This window comes from Balaenoptera borealis (assembly GCF_965194805.1).
Source record: "Balaenoptera borealis genome assembly, chromosome: 8".
Classification (NCBI taxonomy): Eukaryota; Metazoa; Chordata; class Mammalia; order Artiodactyla; family Balaenopteridae; genus Balaenoptera; species Balaenoptera borealis.
Window position 1 is genome coordinate 66,112,378 of NC_138865.1, and position 22,664 is coordinate 66,135,041.

General features: G+C 35.8%; 1 protein-coding gene across 1 annotated transcript in view; it reads right to left on the minus strand.

The window, feature by feature from the left end:
* Nucleotides 1-22,664, minus strand: part of UHRF2 (ubiquitin like with PHD and ring finger domains 2) — a 73,223-nt gene that overhangs the window by 11,617 nt on the left and 38,942 nt on the right. The window contains exons 5-10 of the mRNA XM_082404375.1: nt 13,383-13,492; nt 10,924-11,110; nt 6,610-6,733; nt 6,234-6,341; nt 3,448-3,552; nt 625-731 (exon numbers count right to left, since the gene is read on the minus strand). Coding sequence (XP_082260501.1) covers nt 625-731; nt 3,448-3,552; nt 6,234-6,341; nt 6,610-6,733; nt 10,924-11,110; nt 13,383-13,492 — 741 coding nt within the window. The remainder of the gene's footprint in view (nt 1-624; nt 732-3,447; nt 3,553-6,233; nt 6,342-6,609; nt 6,734-10,923; nt 11,111-13,382; nt 13,493-22,664) is intronic.

The following is a 22,664-nucleotide window of genomic DNA, read 5'->3' on the forward strand; positions in this document are numbered from 1 at the left end:
AAGTTATTAAATTTTCTATTCCCATGGAAGCTGGAATATCATGAATATTTCTATAGAATAAAGTCAGCACAAGGTGGCTCTTTTGTACCTAAACATTCTCTTTTTTAACAGTTAAAAGACATTTTATCATAAATCCTAAAAGCACCTTGTGTAGTTCTGATTAAGTTATCTGATGTTTCACTTATGCACATAAATGTGGCTCCCAAACATAACCCTATTTCACATTAGTCTCCTCTAAAAAGAAGTTTGTCACTTTAAAAGATAAATCTGTGTTTAGTAGAACATAACTTTGACCTATGTGGTAGTAGATAAGCCACCTTGTCCTCAATTTCATTAAATTATATAGGTTCCTTTCCTTTAAAGGTTTCAACATGTTTCCAAATGCAAAGCACATGTATTAAGACTGGGAATTATGTCATTTAAAAAAATGATACTAAGAAATAAGTTAGGAAGCTTATAAGTAATTATATACTAATCAGGTAATAGGATTTGTATTTTAGCTATATTAACTCACAATTTAAGATTCTCCTCTACAGTGTAAGTTATAAATTATAGTCCTATAATCCAACTTTTACACAAAGCCCAAATTCTAAACAGTCTTTACAAACTAACAATATAGAGTACCTGTTCATGTTTGTTAATGTTTGATCAGCCGATGGTGCACCAATTCTTTTATTACCAGCAAGATTTTTACCACCACTCCCAGTGTATGTGAATTCATCACCTCGGTCCTGCAGGAGAACATTTTTGGCATTAAAACACCTAAAGCCAGGTATAATTCACCAATTCTTGTTTCAGAGTCAGAACTTTTGGTTCGGATGTTATAAGTTGACAAGTTCTCTCAAGGTATCTACCAAAGTAAGGCAAAATTCAAATGCAATCTTGTGTGTAATATACCTTCAAGCTGTTATCACTTGATCTAAAGATTTCATTTTAAGGTTATAGCTTCCAACACCTCCAAACATAGCTATTCTTATACAAATAATTTATAGAATGTTACAAAATAAGGTCTTATGGGTTGGGAATATTGTTTAATTTAATTCAATGTTATTAAAATCAACTTATCAATATTAATTTGTAGGTTCTTTACAGGGCACCATTTTAATAAATACTCCAAAACTGATTTCCCAACAGCAATCTATACCATATCCAAGGCTTACTGTTTTTTTTTTTTTAAACATCTTTATTGGAGTATAATTGCTTTACAATGGTATGTTAGTTTCTGCTTTATAACAAAGTGAATCACCATATCCAAGTTTGCTGCTAAATTTCAAACTTAAAAATCGTAACAGCATTGTAAGTTCCCCACATTTTACAGTCTATGGGTTTACTCAAATTATATTGGCATAAAACAATTACCTACCATTAAGAAGAAAGAAAAGAATTTGGATACTAAAAGTTGTATAGCATCTACTAAATGTGAAAAAAACACGCCCAAAGAAGATATTAAAAACTAGCTCCACGAGTATTTTTATAGTAGCTACAAATTTATATCGCTATTGTTTTTGCCTGATTCAGTACTTAAACCGAGGAAAGTAACTATCAGTATGTAAATTAATTCTACTAATACTATCTCAATAGTGGTTCTTCTTCAATGCAAGATTATTTTAACTAGTTCAGACTGAACTTAAGATAATGAAGTTTTCTCTACTTAATTCTTGTTTGTAATAAAGGTCAATTATTTTGCATCTAGTTTTTCCTTTGATTAGAAGTCATAACTAAAATCTCATGGTTTTAAGTGTTTCTATATGTCCTAAAACCTTCATTCAATTCACTTTGTTGACCCAAAATTGAGGTCTATATTTTAAAGAATAAGGTGTTAAGGAATTTCATCTTCAGTGTATACTCCATTTGAAGGAATTCTAATAAATAAGTACATCTAAAATAGTCCAGAATACTTCTTAAATTGATCAGATACAGTCTTCCAAATGGTATCTGGATTGACTTCACAATGCTCATATTTATAACCCTGTCGACTTTTAAAGTTATAACTGTGGTAGTGCTATAAAGGAAAAAGTAGTGTGAACTAGGTAGGAGAGAGCTTAATAGGGACAACATAAGCTCAACAGTGTTTGAAACATAAGAACAAAAACATTTCTGATTATTCTTCAAGCAGCAAATAATCATGTAAAAATAGTTAAATTCTATGTCATTAACTCATCTATATTTGAATTCATCATTATACCATGAAAGCACGCAGATGAAACAGACTGGGAGAAAATACCTCCAAACTACACATCCAATGAACAGTAAAAACAAACAAAACCCACAACCCAATTAGAAAATGGGCAGAAGACCTGAAGAGCTACACCACCCAAGAGGATATACACATAACAAATAAATAAATCATGTCCAACACTCTTAGCCATTAGGGAAATGTCAATTAAAAATACAATGAGCTATAACTACATACCTATCAGAATGGCTAAAAGAAAGCAACAACACAATGCTGGTGAGGATGCAGAGAAACTGAATCACTCATACACTGCTGATAAGAACAAGAAGTAGTACAGTCACTCTGGAAAATACTTCAGCAGTTTCTTTTTTTCCATCTTTTTTTTCTTTTTTTGTCAGTTTCTTAAAGAACTAATCATGCAACTACCATACAACCCAGCAATTACACTTCTGGGCATTTATCCCAAAGAAATGAACACTCATATTTACAAAAAAACCTGTCACAATTTTAAATGCAGCATTATTTGCTGGAAATACCTGTCACAATTTTTAATGCAGCATTATTTGCTGGAAATAACCAAGATGTTCTTCAATGGGTGAATGGTTGTACTGTGGTACACCTATATCCATGGAACACTACTCAGCAATAAAAAGGAATGAACTATTGACACATGCCACAATTTGAGGATTATGCTGAGTGAAAAAAACCCAATCCCAAAGGTTATACACTATACGATTCCATTTATAAAAATTTTTGAAGTGACAAAATTATAGAAACAGAGAACAGATTGGTGGTTGTCTGGGGTTAAGGGGGTTTGGGGGAACAGATATAGTATGGTGCTTAAAAAAGGGCAACATGAGGGATCCTTGTGGTAAGGGAAATGTTCAGTGTCCTGAATGTATCAATGTCAGTATCCTGGTTGATATTAAACTATAGTTTTGCAAGATGTTACCAATGGCTGAATCTGAATAAAGGGCAAAGACATCTCTGTATTATTTCTAACGCTACATGTCAATCTACAATTATTAAAAATGTAAATGAGCCCAAAATTAAAAATGAGCTCTAAAGAAAATGTGACTATTTTCACTGCAATAATCAGTACACACAAAGATTAAGGACTGCCAATTGATTTACTTTTTGACTGGTAAAGAACTGACCACTTCAACATAAAAACGATGCTAAAAGAGATGGGATTTATCCTGGACAAAGCTTCTGTATTTTACTGAATGATCAAGACAGGTTCTAAAGAACAAGCTTGTATCATGACTTACTACTTCATCCGCAAATCCACCAGCCAGGACAAGAGAGTAAGCGCCATCATTACTTCGACCATGAATTCCACCAACATGGGGTCTATGGACACCCGCTTCGCTCACCTATAACATCAAGAGAGACTCAAAATACCTTTGAACAGTTCGTTAAGTTACATTTACAAAATGGTTTCACACATGTTATTGTATCCTAAAAGCTTCAACTAAGAACTGAATATCACACAGAATTCTAAGCTTTGCTCACAGACTACTTCTCCCCAACTATATATCCTTCAGGTACTGAATTGATGACTCTTAAAACTGCTCAGGCCTAGAATTGTGAGTTTCAAAATAACTATTAAATAATCATTATCCTATGTCTATTGGTAATTCCAGCTCAATTTGGGCAAAAAATAATTTACTGTAAGTGCTCTAGATCTCTTTTTTTCTCATTTCTCATCTTTCATTATGGCACTGTTCCCTAGCCAAGTCAAAAAGGCAAGAGTCATTTCAGCCTCATTCTTCTGTATTCTTCAAACCCATCTGGTCACAAATATTGTTGATTTGATCGCCTAAATCTCTCAAAACCATCTTTTTCTACTTTCACTGATATAAGCCTAGTTTGAGTATGAATACTTAAAACATACCCTTTTTCACTGCCTCCAGCAGTTTTGTTCCTTCAAACTCATTCTACCTATCACAAACAGAATGATCCTTTTAAGAACATATCTGCTTTTAATTTTCAACTGCTTAACATGTATTAAACAGTCTTAATAGTATATTAAGCCCAAGTTAAGTATTACATATTATCCTCTCTCAACCGGGCGCCTAGCTACCTTCCCAGCCTTATCTTCAGCTTCTCCATTTTGGAGCCTATACATCTGAGCCCAACTACTCAATGATAAACATACTACCCATTTTTAGTTTATTCATGCAATTCTTCTATTTCAATGGCCTACTACTTTTCCCCATGTATCTTCAATTCTGGCTCACTTAAACTTAAGTGTCACTTCTTTGTGTACCTCAAACTTCTTAAGAGAAGTATTCTAATTCATTTGTTTATCACACAACTGTTCTTAGCAGAGTAAATCCAAGCCTGTATAGTGGGCTAGGTAAAGAGGCACATTAGATGAGAAGCTGATAAGAGCAACAGAACCTGGATTTAGGCCTTGGAAACACTAGGTACTTTACAGCATAGGACCATTTGATTCCCAACCTCACCAACCCCGATAATAAATCATGCTGAATCTTCCCTACTTCCTAAACTGCAAATCTATCCTCCTAAATGCTTAGGCCAATGACCTCAGTCATCTTAGACCATATTAATGAGGCTTTTACAATCTGGGAATGAATGACAGGCATACAAAAAAAAGAAGCAAACAAAGAACAAGGCAATTAAAAATACACTAAGTGTATTTTATTATAATTTTTATTTCATATATAAATATTATAAATAATACATAGCATAAAAAATAAATCTTATTTATTATTGTACAGGCATACCTCAGAGGTATTTCAGGTTTGGTTCCAGACCACTACAATAAAGTAAATATTGCAATAAAGCGAGTCACACAAATTTTCTGGTTTCCCAGTACATATAAAAGTCATATTTACACTATACTGTAGTCTTAAGTGTATGACAGCATTATGTCTAAAAAACGTACACACCTTAATTAAAAAATAATGCTGTCGGAAAAATGGCGCCTATCGACTTGCTTGACACAGGGTTGCCAAAAAGCTTCAATTTGTAAAAAACATGGTATTTGTGAAGTACAATGAAGCAAAGTGCAATGCAATGAGGTATGCCTGAACTCAGTTTTTTTTTTACTGTATTTATAGATTCAAAGTCATAATATAAGCCTTGAAAATTGATTTATTCAAAATTATGATATAACCATTGCAAGGATGAGAGGACAGAGTGTGTTAAACTAAATTCTTGTCTTCCATAGAAAGAGATTAATAAAACCAAAATATAAAGACAAAAGCTGTAACATGTTATTTATAAATAAGGAGGTAAATTCAGAAAAAGTAACTTTAAAGTGATTGCCTCTTAGAAACAGAAAATGGTGAAAAAAGAGGGTAGGTTTTTAAAATATAAATCATACTCTAGTATTTAACTTTCCATGCTATGTATATGTATTACATTATTTTAATCTTAAAATTTTACCAGTGGTCTAAGCACCAGTGCTATTCGACTCTTAAAGTTCAGAATCCTGTCTAACTGGAAACTGCTCTTTACCTAAGAGATTTTTTTTTCCACATTAAATTTTCCATAATGAAAAAATTACTTTTCTAAAGAAGAAATTAGAAAAATACAAGAGTTTTCTTTAAGAGGAAAAGAGAAGTAATTTAATCCTTGGATTATCTGACATTTCCTCTAACCAATATCTTAACATTCATTCAAGAGGATAATCCCCAAAGAAAACACCCTAAGTGAGCTTCCTTGCAGATCAATGACATTAAATGAGAACTTACTGCATGACTTAAAGATCTATTTCAAATATTAAATTCTTGGCAAGAAAAGTTCTTCAGAACACTTAATAACTTTAACTACCATAACTATAACAGAATAGTAAAACGAAGTGATTCAAAGGCTTAGAGGAAGCCTAATTCCATGATGTGTGCTCCTCTGTCTGCTAAGCTATGAGCAAGAGTCTACCCATCCTATAGGAAATCTTTCATTCTAACAACTGAATGCCCTGTGATACTACCTAGGTTAGTCCATTTAGAATCAATCGACACTGACACTGCTACAATTTGAACTATACCCAATTTTACCCTTTCAACTAAGCCAATTTAAAACATACCTGAACTCTAAATCTCCAAGTCGATCCAACAGGAATTCCAGGAATAGGTCCATAATGATTAGAAGGAACAATAGTACATTCTCTAGTGCGACCAACACAGGCCATTCCCTACAAGGTACCGAACAAACTGAGAAATCAGTTATGTTAAATCTTAAAGAAAGCCCTTAATTCCCATAAAATGTGGATAAAATAAAAACCTAACAATTTATATGATTAATATTTAACAATTTATATGATTAATCAATATAGTTGTTTGTTAACATTTCAGATTCTTAACATCATTTATACCATTACTACTATTGGAACTGAAACATTGTAACTTGCGTCACAGTTATAAACATTGTAACTAGGAAGAAAAAGAGACTTCCTTCTTTACCCTGCCCCAGTCTCTTCGGCTTTCAGTACTAGCTGATGGCATCTTTGCTTTCTTTTTACTCATCTTGAGTCTTTCACCAGCCTTTACAACTTCACTAGAATCAGTTTTACAGGAAGGACAATACCTTAAAAAAAAAGAGGAAAAGGAATTTTGATAATATTATATTAAAGCCAATAACAGAATAATGGCCTTTCTAGGTTAGAACAAGTTTTAAGATGTAATACTTGGTGTATATTACAGAGTTTCAGTTGGCATTTCAGTATTAAGCTTTTCAAAATATTTACATGATTAAGCTCACCGAAAAAAACTTGTCATTCTTTTAGAGAACTTAAAAGATTTTATTATCAAATTCTCAAATGCAATGCAAAAGCCAAACAAGGCTGTCCAATTTAAATGGCACCATAAACTCTGATCTTATCACTAATCCTCAGAGTAGAAATTATTCATTTGAAGTTTTTATCATTAAAGCAAAAGTGGTAAGAATAGATGATTCTAGACTGAACAATGATCCATGCAACTGATATATCTCCCCATCTAAATTGGTTATTAGAATTCTCAGATTCAAAAATGTATAGTCTAATTGCAGGCATAATGAAATGTGATTGATATTTGCGTGCTGAACGGATGTCCTGTCACCTTGCTAAAATCACATATTACCTCCAGAAGGCTTTTTGTAGATATTTTATGACTTTTCTAATTAGAGAATATTGCTGCAAATAAAATGTTCCCCCCACAAAAAAAAGTATAGTTTATTATAACAAGTACACTGGATTCAAGGATGCTTGCTTATATTAGCCTTATCTCTAGCTCAATTTCAATTCTCTATACTTGTTTGTCCTTTAGCCTATCTGTAGTTGGTCATTCTACTGTAACTTGTACACCATTATAATCTGCCTTATATCATTTCTAAAAAGCAAAGCAGAAGTATGTCTATAGAATGAGATGGGACTATTCTTGAGTCACCAAGATATGGAAACTTTGAGTATATCCAAAGATCAACTGGCCACTCCCCCATTAGTCTTAGATTTCTTTTTCTATACTTCCCATTTTATAATGATCTATGCCATGTGGCCTACAGAGTAAAGAAGATGACACCTGTACCCACTAGTTAATTTTGACTGCCTAATTATGAGACATGTAAACAATTCGGTCCCTGAGAAAATTAGTCGGGCAGTGAGATACAGAAACAAATTCAAGGTAAAATTATGTATGATATGGCAATAAATACTATCAAGTAAAATCCCTACTAATTTGGAAATCAGGAAGGCTTCCAAAAATTAATTTGTGGTAAGAAAGATTGTATTTTACCTGATGTGCTAACCCTATAATTTTATCAAAGATCTTATGGTGAAAGCAGATATTATCTCTGATGAGAAAATGAGCTCAGAGGTTAAATATCCAGACAACATAATTTGGAGAAGTGGAAAAGAAGATTTAAGGTTAAGGAATTCCAGGTAAAGTGAAGGACCTCGATATGAATGTAGAAATACTCCATAGAGTAATCTAAGACAGTCTTCTAATTATAGTCATCCCTGGGATCCATCTTTTCATCAAGTTTGTTAAGAACTCAGACACTATTTTGGCACTGGGTAGGGATAAATGTTTGTGATCAAAATATTTGTAAACAGTTAAGGAAAACTACTAGTACATAAAATGAAACAATTTCAGAAAGTGGTAAATGCTATAAAGGAAATACATCAGGGTTATGTGGGTGGTAATAGTGATTAGAAATGTTATGTGTCTTTAGATACAATAGTTAAAGGTTCTGAGGTGGGATTCCAGCTGAGATTCCTATCAAGAGGCCAGGTAAGACATTCCAGGCAAAGAGGCGTTAAATGTAAAGGTCCTGAGGCATAGTAAGGAATGGTACGTTCTGAAGAACATAAAAGTAGTCAGGGGGCAGGTCATAGATGGCAAGGGTTGAGATTTTATCCTAAACGCAACAGGAAGACATTAGGGGGTTTTAAACAGGTGAGTAACCTGATTCAGGACTTAGATCATTCTGCTGCTCTGGCGAGAAGGACAGCTGGTAGACAATGTGAAAGCAAGACTAGTTAGGCATTTACTATACAGTTCAGTGTAGAGATAGTGGTTTGAACTGGGTGGTGAGAGTAGAGAAACATTATGGAGAACTGTAAGATTTGCTCATGTGTTATTGGATGTGAGTGGGGAGAAGAGAGAATCAAAATTAAGTTTAGCTTTTTGGCCCTCAACAAGTGGATGAGATGATCGTATTACCTACTGAAAATTAGGTGAGGAGCGGGATTTTAGGGGACACGTTTGTGGAAATCAAGATCTCTATTTGGACTCACTAGTTTTGTGATACTAGCGAAGCAGGCAGTTGAATATAGGGAATATAAAGCTCAGGGAAGACTGGATCTGAAAATATAAATTCCAAGCTGTTTGCTTGGTATTTAAAGTCTCATGATTACATGAGGTCATCTAGGGAGCAAGGATGAAGAGAGAAAACATGGGTAGTGCTTTGGGAAACTCTGAAATGTGGTAGATGAGAGAAAACCAACAAGAGACCAAGGAAAGGCCGGTGAGGCTGGAGGAAAATGAGAATAGATGATATCATACAAACTACAAAAACAGAGTTAGCAGGTAAACAGGACAGTAAGGAGAAGACTCAGAAGTGACTCTTGGGTTTGGCAACATAAAATGTGTAAGCCTAATATAAGCAGATATAGTTGAGTAGTGAGAGGGAAGGTCAGACTGGAGTGCTGGGGTATGGACAGGAGGAGAGCAAATGGAAATAATCAGTGGAGACAGCTCTGAGAAGCAAGAGAGTGGGCAGCTTTCTCCCACAATACAAAGGTGGGAGAAATGGGACCTAGGAAAGTGTGTATGTGCATGTGTTGTGAAAACAAGAGATTCTAGGATACTAATGAGAATAACCCAGTAATGGCAATTCGGGAGTGCAATTAACTGCAAGAGTGAAGTTCCTCAAAATGCAAAAGGATACGAAACTGTGAGAGCAGGAAGAAAGGTTCGCATTTAGTGAAGCAAGAACACATCGTCCACAGAAACAAAGAGGAAGAAGCACATGAGACTTCAGAGGAAATATAATTACTGGTGATGGTAAAATGCAGGGTGTGACCATGCAAAGTAGTGGCAGAGGGTTAAAGGAAGAAGTTGTATCCTTTTTTTTCTTCCCCCACCCCTACAGCCTCTGCTGTAATACAACAACCTTCCCAACAGGTGGGGAGAGACCAAAGGAATGGAGAACAATCTATTCTTCACAATGATATCAGCTACATAATGGTGATGTTAGTATTTCTGAGTACAGTCTGTCATCCCTCTAACTTAATCTTCCATGCTAACAGCATGAACCGTAGTCTAAAAAGAAAAAACTTCCTAATATGACATCTTAAGAAGCGTATTATAACTTTAACTGGGAACATTATCCCCCAGTCTCTTTTCTAATCCTTTCTGTTTGTAGCTAACACTACTCAGTACAAGTATAGATTCTGGCAAGTATATTTCACCTTGGTGCCTGGTTCTACTATTAACCTCATACGATTAAGTATGATAATCCATACAAAGCACTTTATTAGTGTCTTGCATGTATGAAGCACTTAACTGTTAAGTAACATTATAAAACATTTAATAGGCACATCTAAAATAACTGAGGGGTAGAGGGAACCATCTACAAAGGCTTCCCAGTTGAAGTCATACTTAAGTGAAAAAACCTGAAGGATGAGTATCATCCTGAAGTTACGCAAAGAGGAAAATGTTTCCAAGAAGAAAATGCATCAAGTGTAAACCCAGAGAAGATAAAGAACATGACTTATTTAAGAAGCTGAAAGATATTTAATCTGGCTAGGGTATAGAGTATTTGGGGAAATAAAAGAGGAAAGTGGCAAGGGATACAGTGGGAGAAATCAACTAAAAAACACTGTGCAGGGCCCTGTACAGTAACATAAAGCCTCTGAAGCAAAGGAGTAACTATCAAATTTGCATTTCTGAAAGAACACAGGACTCATATTGGAGAAGGAACTGGAGAGATTAAAAAATGGAGTGAGAGACTGGGTCAGAAGCTGTTGTTATAACTGAATAAAGGTATCAAGGCCAAATAACCATTAGTTATACAATTTTAAGCCCTTTAATATACACTACGTAGGCCGTTCTCGCCTTCTGAGATGGACTGCATTCTGCCTACAGAATGTGTGTCTCTCTCAATAAATCTACCTCTTACCTATCAAAAATGTATATACACTACGTATCTTTAGAAATCTACTTTTGGTGTTTCAAAGACACATTTCACATGCAATTCTTAACACAGTAGCAACAAAAATCCCCTGATAATCATACCAGTATTCCTCTTCAGGGACCTTATCCAAAGGAGGATTCAGGCAGTAAATATGATAGGCCATGTTACATTCATCACATAGAACTTGCATGTTGGGTTCCTGTTTTCCACCACATATATGACAGGAGCAAGAACGGCATTTCTTATTTGGGTCTCCACCACAAAAGTCACATTCAGGGTCATTTTTCCCTATTAAGAACAAAATTATAGCGAGCCTAGTCTTAAAATCATTTTTATCTCTATGAATCTTATACAGAAAAACCCATGAGAATAACATGCAGCTTTTTTAACAAAGAGAAAAGAACCATAAGGAATAATCCAGTGTAGTACTTTAAAGTTCCCCAAATGTGCATCGAGATGCCTAGGGGCAATGCAGTGAACTCACGGGGCACTGTAAGATTTATTAAAATTTCAAGCAAAATACAATACTTGAACAAAGTTGTTTGGCTCTAACTACTTAATAAACGAAACTATTAGGTAACACCTATTCTGCAGATCCAAACCTTTCCTTGGGTGGACTGAACTAGGAGGGGTACGGCGGTTAGAAGTTAGCAAACCCATTTTGGTTTTGCTATGCCCCCAATACACTCTTTATTAGTAACAGTATCTAACAGTTTATTTTATTTTTTTATCTTACTTGTCAATTGGTTCAGAACTCTGGCAACTAACAGGTTCCACTTATTGCCCCCCGACTTCCCCCATCCCGCCAGCCTCCCCCATCTAAACCCAAACACCTTCTGCCAAAATATTCACTTGAAATTATAAAATATACATACATACACAGAAATCTTATAGTAATGCTAATACCAAAAGTTAAATTTAAATGTCAAAAGAGTAACAGTTGGATCGATTTTGTGTAAAATGAGGTAAGTTTATAAGAACTATAATACAGACGTAGCCAAATATGTTAAATTCAAAAAGGAAATAGCAGAATAAATTTTTTACACAAAATTAACTGTATAGATACACAAAGATGAATTATATAGATACAGAAAGATGTCTAGAATGACATATATTGTTAGAGTGATTACCTCTTGGGAGTTCTATAACTTATATAGTTCTATACTCTGAATTTCTTACAAATGCACACAATAAATTCGCGAGGAATTTACCGTATCAGAGCTGATTGTTCAATATGAGAAACAGGGAACAAGTACCTGACAAATAAGAGAGGGGGAAAGAAAACTGCCACTGATTTCAGTACTAACTTTCTGACTGATCACACTGCCTATTCTTGCTAATGAATGGAAGGTTACAATTTTGTTTCACTTCCACTAAGGTAGCTGTGACAACATATATAAGTAATGGAAATTTCACAGACCTAAAATGCCAAAGGTATGTTTAGATTTTTGGTTTGGAGAGTGATCTGGTCAATGGCAATCTGGCTGTGGCTCTGAAATGGTTTCTTTACACAGAAGTTCAAAGCTGTAGCTATAACATGATTAGCATTAGACAGAGGAGAGAACAACATATATATGCAGATATACTGAGAGAGAAAACACAAGAAAAACCTAGTCAATCTTGTTTTTCTATTGTGTTTTACTGAGAGCAAGTAAGTCACATTAAATAAGTTTACTCATCAAGTTTACCTTTATTCCTAGAATATAACCATACAGTCATAAACCATAGAAACAGTCATACACAGTATGCCTTAAGGTTCTTAATTCACGTAGATGTATTAGCATTGCAGCCTCAAAAAATGAGTATGGCTTAGACCAGTAACATGGAAATTTATTTATTGATCTGTTAAAGGTCTTGTCTTGTTCTAATCTTGCACAACTGTGGTAAGAAGAGGTTAGGCAGAACTATTTAATCTTGAATATTTCTTTACCCAGAATATACTAGACATTGACACACAGCATAAAGTCAATGAATTGTTCTCCAGAAAAAAAATCAGAATTGACAGAGTATGAGACACTGTAACCTATTTGGAAAGATAGTGATTGAACCATGAATGAAAAGACTTAGAATCTAGTCTACTTCTGTTACCAACTAGCTATATGATATTAAGTAAAATATATACAAGGAAGAGATAAGGCTACATTCTAACATCCTAACGATGACATAAACCTCATTCACTACCTCCCAGAAATTCAGGGCTCAACCAGCATTATTCTTCTCAGGCTCTACTAGTATAAAAATAAGTCTCACTATTCAAAATTAATCTTAAATGGCCACAACATTACCAAAGTGGGTTTTTAATCTGGACAGACTCTATAATAAACGAAACAGCAAGAAAATGGCAATAAAATGCCAAGATGAGAAAATACTTTTTGAAAACAAATTTTATCATTTGAGAAAAATCCATTAAACCAAAATAGATCTTATATCAAAATGGTTGTCTTGAAAATAAATTTGTATGGTCTACAATTTTATACTTTCTCAAAAGTTATTCCCTGGCCAGTTAAAATGGCAATCACGAACAATAAATGCAGTCTCAGCCCATAAGAAAAATCCATACTTAAAAACTTTCCATCTGCCAATGAAAGAGGATGGGCTCCAGGTTTCTCGATCTTGAAGATTTCATTTATGAATCTTATCTGACAGTCATTTAATTTTCCTTCAGAACCCCTGTTTAAAAAAGGAAGAAAGGTTAACCTCTGCCAGCAAAATCTAAATCATACACAAATAGTAATTAAAAGTCAGTTTGGAAACTCGCTGAACACTACCTATTTACAAATGGGGATTATAGCTATTCTAATCACTGAGTTATTGTTTCCAGCAGTAGGAAAAGTCCAGTGATTAATTAATATTTGAAGTTGTGTCACTTTTAATATTAGGAAAAAAAAATTCAAGACTCAGATCATCTGGTGAGAAGATAGCTATCTTGTAAGTTTAATTTAACTTAAAGACTAGGTAAAATGATACTCCCAATTAAAATGAAAGATTTAAACATATTTCCAATAAATATGGCAAGTTTCTGGGTAAATAGATGACCTCTTATTACAAAGAAAAGTCTTTCAAATACTAAGCCATATTTTTCATAGACACATTTATAGCTGTTTGCATATACTTCTTCAAAGTTTCTTGCTGTGATTGTGGATTTGTATAATTCTCCTTTTAATCTATCAACTTTTGCTTTGTATTTTTGAAGATATATTATTGGGTACACACAGATTAAGGATCCTTAAATCTTATGAAATGTCTTTGTATCTCTAGTAATGCATTTTGTATCAAAAGTGTACCTTTGGTTTTTTTGGTTACCATTTGCTTGGTGACTTTTTCAATCATTTCACCTTTTAAAACTTTTAATGTCAAATGCAGAAAATTTATAGATAAATGTATGGTTTAGCCAATTATAAGGTACACATCCTTGTAATCAACCATGACAAGAGATAGGACTGTCAACTACCTCAGCACTTCATGTCCTCCCTCCCAGTCACAACCTCTTCACTCCCTTCCACGAGTTATATTTACCTTAATTTTCTTCAATCTTCTCACCTGTCTGCCTCCCTAAATATATGATATAGTTTTGTGTTTCAAAAACTAAATTCCTAATATTTTTCCTTATAATTTGTTGAAGAAGCCCCACCATTTGTCCTATAGAGTTTCCCATGGTCTCAATTTTGATACCTGCATTCCCAAAGTGTACTTTAGTTTTTTCTGTCATTTATATTTCCAGTAAATCAGTAGTTGGATCTGGAGTAAAGGCTGAAAACCCTTGGTCTGATGCCTGTTTTTAAAAATAAAGTTTTAATGGAACATAACTATGCCTATTAGTTTATGTATTCTCCATGGCTGGTTTCACGCTACAACAGCAGAGTTGAATTGTGACAGAGACCATCTGGCGGCCAAAGGTTAAACTATTTACTATCTGTCCCTTTACAGAACAAAACTGCTGACCCTTGCTCTAAATGTTTACACAAATCCAGGTTCATTTTTTGGGTAAAACTGTCTATAGGTCTATTTTCATCAGTAAGCACCTAATTACTTAGTTGTCTTTTCCTACAGCAGCCATAGATGCTCAATGCCTAGATTAATTCACTGGGGATTGGAAAATGTTGATATTCTAGTTCTTTCATTCCCTTTTTACTTATTTGCTGGAATAATTCCATAAAGAGAAACCTGAGCTCATCAATTACTTGGTGACTCAGTGGTATAGCTCGTATAACAAATATAGATGAAATGCTTTCTTTAGCAGTTTAAAAAACACAGTTCTCAAACATTCTATGTAGGTGACCAATGAGTTTCTATATAACTAGGAGTTCATGTATTTGAGGTGTTTCAATCCATGCTAGTTATTTTCCTTATTGATGTTCAAATCATCTCATCTTTGGCCAATGGGATCTTCCAGTTGATTCTCAAATCTTTCTGACAAGAATTTAGCAGTCTTTGTGGGCTTCCTTGTTATGTGCAAGACAAGATGTTTGTTCTCAGTTCATCTTGTACATTTTCTGCCCCCACCCTGTAGTCTTTTTTTTTTAAATAGATCTCTATTGGAGTATAATTGCTTTACAATACTGTGTTAGTTTCTGTTGTACAACAAAGTGAATCAGCCATATGCATACATATATCCCCATATCCCCTCCCTCCCACCCTCCCTATCCCACCTCTCTAGGTCATCGCAAAGCACCGAGCTGATCTCCCTGTGCTATGCTGCTGCTTTCCACTAGCTATCTATTTTACATTCGGTAGAGTATATATGTAGATGTTACTCTCAATTCGCCCCAGCTTCCGACCCCTGCCCCCCCCCCCCCACAGTCTGTAGTCTTATCTCCAAGGAAGCCTAGTTTCTTTTAGGTGGAAATGGTTATTTCAAGACCACAATTTAGGCACTGGAAAAGCTTTCTAAAACTGGATTGATCACTATTTCTAGACCAAGCTACAAAATTTAGACATACACATTAATACATGTACAAGATACCTCATGAGTTCATGCAAACACTTTCTGTTCAAATTCAGGACTAAAGGATAAGTCTGCTTTTGACAAAGCAATTATTTCTCTTTCTCCTTTCCCCCACAATCAGAAAATCCTAGTTCTCAAAGACACCAGGGATACCTAAATTAGAATGCTACAAGTACTTCTTTGCTTTACCCCACATTACATATGACATTTTCACCAGTTGTCATTATGATTACAGAAAATACTTTAAAGTTTCTTTGTATATTTCTGCCATGTCTTACAGTTATATCTACAGTGTCAGACCATAAAACCATTACATACTACACTTTCTCCCTTATGTACCTCCCTCTAGTCCCAGTTCTAGATGCAGAAATATTTTTAATGTTTATTACTACTCTATGTCAAATTGCCTACAGTCATCTTGATGGTCTGAAACTAGTTCTCTACAAGATTTCCCAGGAAGGGTTCATGAGAACAATTCCTCCCCTAGTTCTTATAAGTTAATGATAGTTTGTCTCCAGCCTTTATAATGAAGGCCACTTTGGCTAGACTTAAAATTCTTGGCTTACCTTTTCTTGACTCATGGATGTCTTTCTGGGATATTTTCCTTGTAAGGGTGCTATCCTGGTTCCTTATTTTTTCTTTTTCTTCTAATTTTGTATGGATTTGACATCAATGCTTTTCTTTTGCTTGTTTTTATAAAATTTTCTTGACCCTTTAGAGGGTATAACTTCAATTAGGTTTGCTAGATCACAGCCACAGAGCTCCATATAACTCAGTTTTGTTGTTGTTTTTTGGAGAAGCATTCAAAACTATGGCAGCTAAAATCTAATCTGATAGAAAGCAGATCAGTAGTTTGAGGCCAAGGTTGAGGGTTGTGGTAGTAATTGTGACTCTGATGGAGCCCACAGGGACTTTTGGGGGGGGGTAATGAAAAGGTTCTATATCTTGATTACAGTGGTGGCTTTATATGGTACATATTGCAATATGGTACATATTGCTTTAAGTAAATTTTGCCTCAAAAATTAATTTAAAAAAATGACACTATAGAAACTTCCTTTTGGTATCTCCTGGCTCTATTCCCCTTCCCTATTTTTTAACTGGACCCTTTTTTCCTTTGTCCTTACTGTTCCTGTCCTACTCAATTTGGACTGCATTCCTAGTAGTTTATTCTCAATATGGGACTTTGTCCTGGAATGGAACTTTAGCTGACTAATTTTGAGAGTTCATAGGGCTCTAATCTCTTCAGACCTTACTGCAAACTGTGTATACTCATCCAAACTGGGGTGCATACCCATTTCTGGCTTCAGCTACTGTATTAGTTAACTATTATTACATAACAGGTCACCACAAAACTAGCAGTTTAAAACAAAAATTACCTCAGTTTCTGTGGATCAGCAATTTGGAAGCAGCTTAGCTGGGTAGTTCTGGCTCATGATCTTTCTTGAGGTTTCAGTCAAGCTGTTGACCAGACCTACAGTCTCATATAAAGGCTCAACTGGGGGAAGACCAATGGGCTGTCTGAATTCTCACAACATAACAGCTGGCTTCCACCAGAGGAAGTGACGTGAGAGAGCCCAAAATGGAAGCTTCCATGTTTTCATAACCCAATCTCAGAAGTGGTATACCATCACTTCTGCCATATTCTACTGGTCACAAAGAGCAACCCTAATAAAATGTGGGAGGGAACTCTGCAAGGTGTTGAGAACCAGGAGGCAGGAATTATTGGGGGTCATCTTAAAAGATGGCCATCATAGCTGCTACTCTCAGGTGAGATAGCTTGCTGAGGTAACTTAACTTATTATTTTGGAGTTCTTGGGTCAATCATATATCCTGTTACCCTCTTCTTCCTCTTGTATAGTTACCGATACCGCACAGGTCTTGTAGCTTTCAGTTGTTTATCTCAGTAGCTATCTTGGTGTTTGTGGGAGATACCACATCACCCTAAATGTTTGTAGATACTGCCCTTAATTTTTGGATTAGATCTTTTCGTTCTATTTGTTTTTATAAGGATATCTAGGAAGATTAAAATCTATGCTGTTGCCATCTTCCTAGAATCCCATCCATCCTTATATTTTCAACTTCTGTGATTTCATATTTAAGGAGATTTTCTTATAAGCAGCGTAAGAGTTTTGTTTTTATTTTAATCTAGTCTGTTGATCTTTGTCTTTATAATATTTAGTTCATATATAGTTAATATAATTGATGATATATTTGTTGCTACCATTTTACCATGTCTTCTACTTTATCTACCTTTTTGTCTTACTCTTCTTGATTGCCTTCTTTTGTATTATTCTATTTCCACTCTTAATTTGCTAATATTTTATTAATTTTTAGTGGTTCTTAGAGAATGCACCATGCAAACCTGAAAAATCAATCTGCTTTACGTTTTACTTTCAGTACTTTCCTGATCATGTCAGAATCTCAAAGCTTCATTTACTAATCCCATCTTTCACATGGTTATCATGATTTTATTCTACACATATTTTAAACTTATTTTTTTCAGTAGTCTATTGGTACTCACATAGTTACCCTTCCTCTGTTCATAATTATTTCCTATATTTCCTTCTTTCTATCTGAGATCATCTTCCTTCTGCTTAAAGAACTCCCTTTAGTATTTCTTTTAGTGCAAGTCTGTTGGTACTGAATTCTCTCAGGTGTGGTCTGATGTCTTTATTTTGGTTTCATTTTTGTAGTGTATTTTCATAAAGAATGTATTTCTAAGTTGAGAACTTTTAAAGTCAGTGTTTTCAGATGCCATTCCACTGTCTTCTAGCTTACACTACTCCTGGTTAAAACTCAGCCGTCTTCCCTTTGACTCTATCTTTAGTTTTCAGCAGCCTTATTGCGATATGCCACTGTTTTCTTTTTATTTATCCTGCTTAGGAACTGCAAAACTTCAATCTTCGACTGACGTCTTTTATCAGTTTTGGAAAATTCTAGCTATTACATTTTCAAATAGTTTTCACCCTACTCTCTTTTGGGGAACTACAAATAGATGTAAACACACCTCTTCACAAAGTCCCACATATACAACAGTCTTTTCTGTATTATTTTCCATTATATTTTCAATGTTTTAGTTGGATATTTTTCACTGACTTGCCTTTGAGTTTATCCTATCTTCTGCTGTGTCTTATCTGCTGATAAACCAACCTAAGGAAGTCTTAGTTGTGGAAACTGTACTTTTCACTTCTTGTTCTCCATATGATTATTTTATAGATTCTAATTCTCAGTTGAAATTCTCTATCTTTTCAACTATTTTCTTAAGCATATTAATTATAATTAAAGTTCCTGCCTGATAACTTGATCAAGATCACTTATGACTCCATTTCTGTTCTTGGTTTATCTTCTTCTGGTTTTTGATTATGTGGCCCTGTCTTTTGGTAGCACAGTATTTTTGATTCCATGGTAGATAGTATATATAAAACATTAGAGGCGGGCTTCCCTGATGGCACACTGGTTAAGAATCCACCTGCCGGGCTTCCCTGGTGGCGCAGTGGTTGAGAATCTGCCTGCCAATGCAGGGCACACAGGTTCGAGCCCTGGTCTGGGAAGATCCCACATGCCACGGAGCAACTAGGCCCGTGAGCCACAATTGCTGAGCTTGCGCGTCTGGAGCCTGTGCTCCGCAACAAGAGAGGCCGCGATGGTGAGAGGCCCGCGCACCGCGATGAAGAGTGGTCCCCACTTGCCGCAACTAGAGAAAGCCCTCACACAGAAACGAAGACTCAACACAGTCATAAATAAATAAAGAACGTGAATTTCTTAAAAATAAAATAATAAAAAAAAATAAATTTATAAAAAAAAAAAAAAGAATCCACCTGCCAATGCAGGGGACATGGGTTCAAGCCCTGGTCTGGGAAGATGCCACATGCCGCGGAGCAACTAAGCCCGTGTGCCACAACTACTGAGCCTGCGCTCTAGAGCCCGTGAACCACAACTACTGAGCCCGGTGCCACAATTACTGAGGCTGTGCTCTAGAGCCCACGCTCCACAACAAGAGAAGCCACCACAATGAGAAGCCTGCGCACCACAACGAAGAGCAGCCCCCGCTCTCCGCAACTAGAGAAAGCCCGCGCACAGCAACGAAGACCCAATGCAGCCAAAAATAAAAGAATAAAATAAATAAATTAAAAAAAAAAGAAAAGCATTAAAAAAAAAAAACCACATTAGAGGCTTCAGTCATTATCTTACCATTAAGAAGGTCCAATCTTCCTTCTGCTGGAGAGATACTGCAGTGGTTTAACATTTTAATTAGCAACTCTGCTGAGGCAAGGCTGGTTCTTCAGCTTTGGTAAGATTTAGTCTACCTGTCTGCCTTAACCATCTACAGTTTTCAACTAAGAGCCTGTTGTATATTCTGTGGGACCACTCCACCAGGGATCCCCAAATTCATGTTTGCCTTCTAAGACTGCTAAAAACTCCACTTTGTTTTTTACTTATGTTTTTAGCCTCCTGCCTAGGAAAACCCAGTAACTGGCAAAAGTCCTAAGAGAACACAGGTCATATGCTTGAGGCATCCCACATATCTGCCAACAGCTCTGATTTCTTGTCTCCATACTGCCGCCAGTTGTTCAGTGAGGTTTGCCCTGTATCCATAATTAGCATAGTCCCCAGGGCAAAAAGCAACTACAAAAGCTAACTGTCAGGCTTCCCTGGTGGCGCAGTGGTTAAGAATCCGCCTGCCAATGCAGGAGACACGGGTTTGAGCCCTGGTCCAGGAAGATCCCACATGCTGTGGAGCAACTAAGTCTGTGCGCCACAACTACTGAGTCTGTGCTCTAGAGCCTGCAAACCACAACTGCTGAAGCACAGGCACCACAACTACTGAAGCCCGAGCACCTAGAGCCTGTGCTCTGCAACGAGAGAGGCTACCGCAATGAGAAGCCTGCGCACTGCAACGAAGAGTGGCCCCCGCTCGCTGCAGCTAGAGAAGGCCCGCGCACAGCAACGAAGACCCAATGCAGCCAGAAATAAAAAAATAAAATAAAATAAATTAAAAAAAAAAAAAAAGCTAACTGCTTTCTAAGGTTCTTCCCTTTCCAGAGTCATACCCCTGGTCGTTCTCCTTACCTCTCTGCTGCCTTTCAGATGACAACTGTACTTGATCTGGCTATTCTAGTTGTTTTAGGTAAGAATGCTGATCTGCTGCCAGCTATTCCACCCTACCTGGAAAGAGAAACCTTCTATGTGCTTCAATAAGTCATAAAATCAGACAGCTTAAAACTAAAATCACTTTTCCAGTCATTTATCATTTTAAGTTGAAGGCTTACTACATCCATTTCCTCTTGACTAAACTAATGAAGCAAGGCACAGATCACAACCAAAACAGGTAAATAGTCAATTCATTCCTTCAGGAAACAACCTATTTATTTCATTGAAATCTAATAAACGAACAATTGTAAAAATGCATTATTTTATATACTACCAAAAAAGAAACTGGCCTGCAATGGGTCAGTATAAGAAGAACCCTCAAATAAAGATGGGACACCAAATGAAAGCCAACAACTATAAGACATATTATTTTATGAAACCTCAAGCAAGAAAAAAGCCTGAGATGAGCTGTCTAAGAAGGACCCTCAAAGCTAGGACAACAAATGGCTTCTCTCATGTTAAAGAAAAATGGCAAATAAACCACCTTGCACATACAGAAAACAAAGATGCCTGTTTCAATATTACCCCTGGGTATAAGGAGAAAAAGTATCCCCTGACAGATATGAATTCATACTACCTGTGTGGTTTAAAAAAGCTCAAGCAGAAAATTTAACTTCAAGTTCTATAGATGGTACTCCAAGGTGACTAGCAGAAGTAAACTCAAATATCTGAAAGAACCCAACTTTAGTCAGTCCAATAGCAATTTTAAGATACATCATAATTTCAGAGATGTTAAAATATGGAAAACCGTTTATTTCAGATTCTATGAAATATTGTATTTACTGAACATTTATTTTAACTAGTGCTTAGAACAGGGCCTGACACACAGGAGCAAACAACAACAACAACAAAATCAAAGCATTAACATTCCAGTGGTATGCTTGGCAGAGTAATAGGCCCCGAAGACATCTATGTCCTAAGCCCAGGAACCTGTGAATATGTTACTTTATATGGCAAAAGGGACTTTGTTAATGACCTTTAAATAGGATTATCTAGATAGGCCCAATGTAATCACAGGGGGCCTTGAAAAGTAGAAAAAGGAAGAAAGAGCCTGAGGAAGATATGACTACAAATGAACAGTCAAAGATACAATTTTGTTGGCTTTAAACATGGAGAAGCAGGCCACAGGCCAAGGAACTGGGAGGCCCCTAAAATCTGAAAAAGGCAAGGAAGTCAATTTTCCTTCAGTCTCCAAAAAGGAACACATCCCTGCCGACACCGCTTTTAGCCCAGTGAAACTCATAAGACTTCTGACCTACAGAACTGTAAAATAGTAAGTTCTATTATTTAAGCCACTAAGCCTGTGGTAATTTGTTATAGCAATAACAGGAAACTAATACAAGTAGGGCAAGAGAAAATAATAAATGTCAGGTGATAATCAGTATCATAAAGAAAAATAAGTTAGACTAAGGGAGAATTCAATCATATATACACACACCTATGCCTGGTATCTGTCTGTATGTATGATTTTACATAGCGTGATCAAGAAAGTTGTCTTTCGAAGTGATATTTGAATAAAGAAATAAAACAAAAGACAAAGTAAGCCAAATGAATATCTGTGTGGAGCAGACCAGTCAGAGGAAACAGCATGTGCAAAAGCTCTGAAACAGGAGCGTGTTTATATGATTAAGCAACACAAGGAGGCCACTATGGTTGGAATACAGTGAGCTTTGATTTATAACTTGATATGGACATCAAGTTCATAGTCTGTAAGAATGGTACATTCAATAATAAGATCACTAGAGA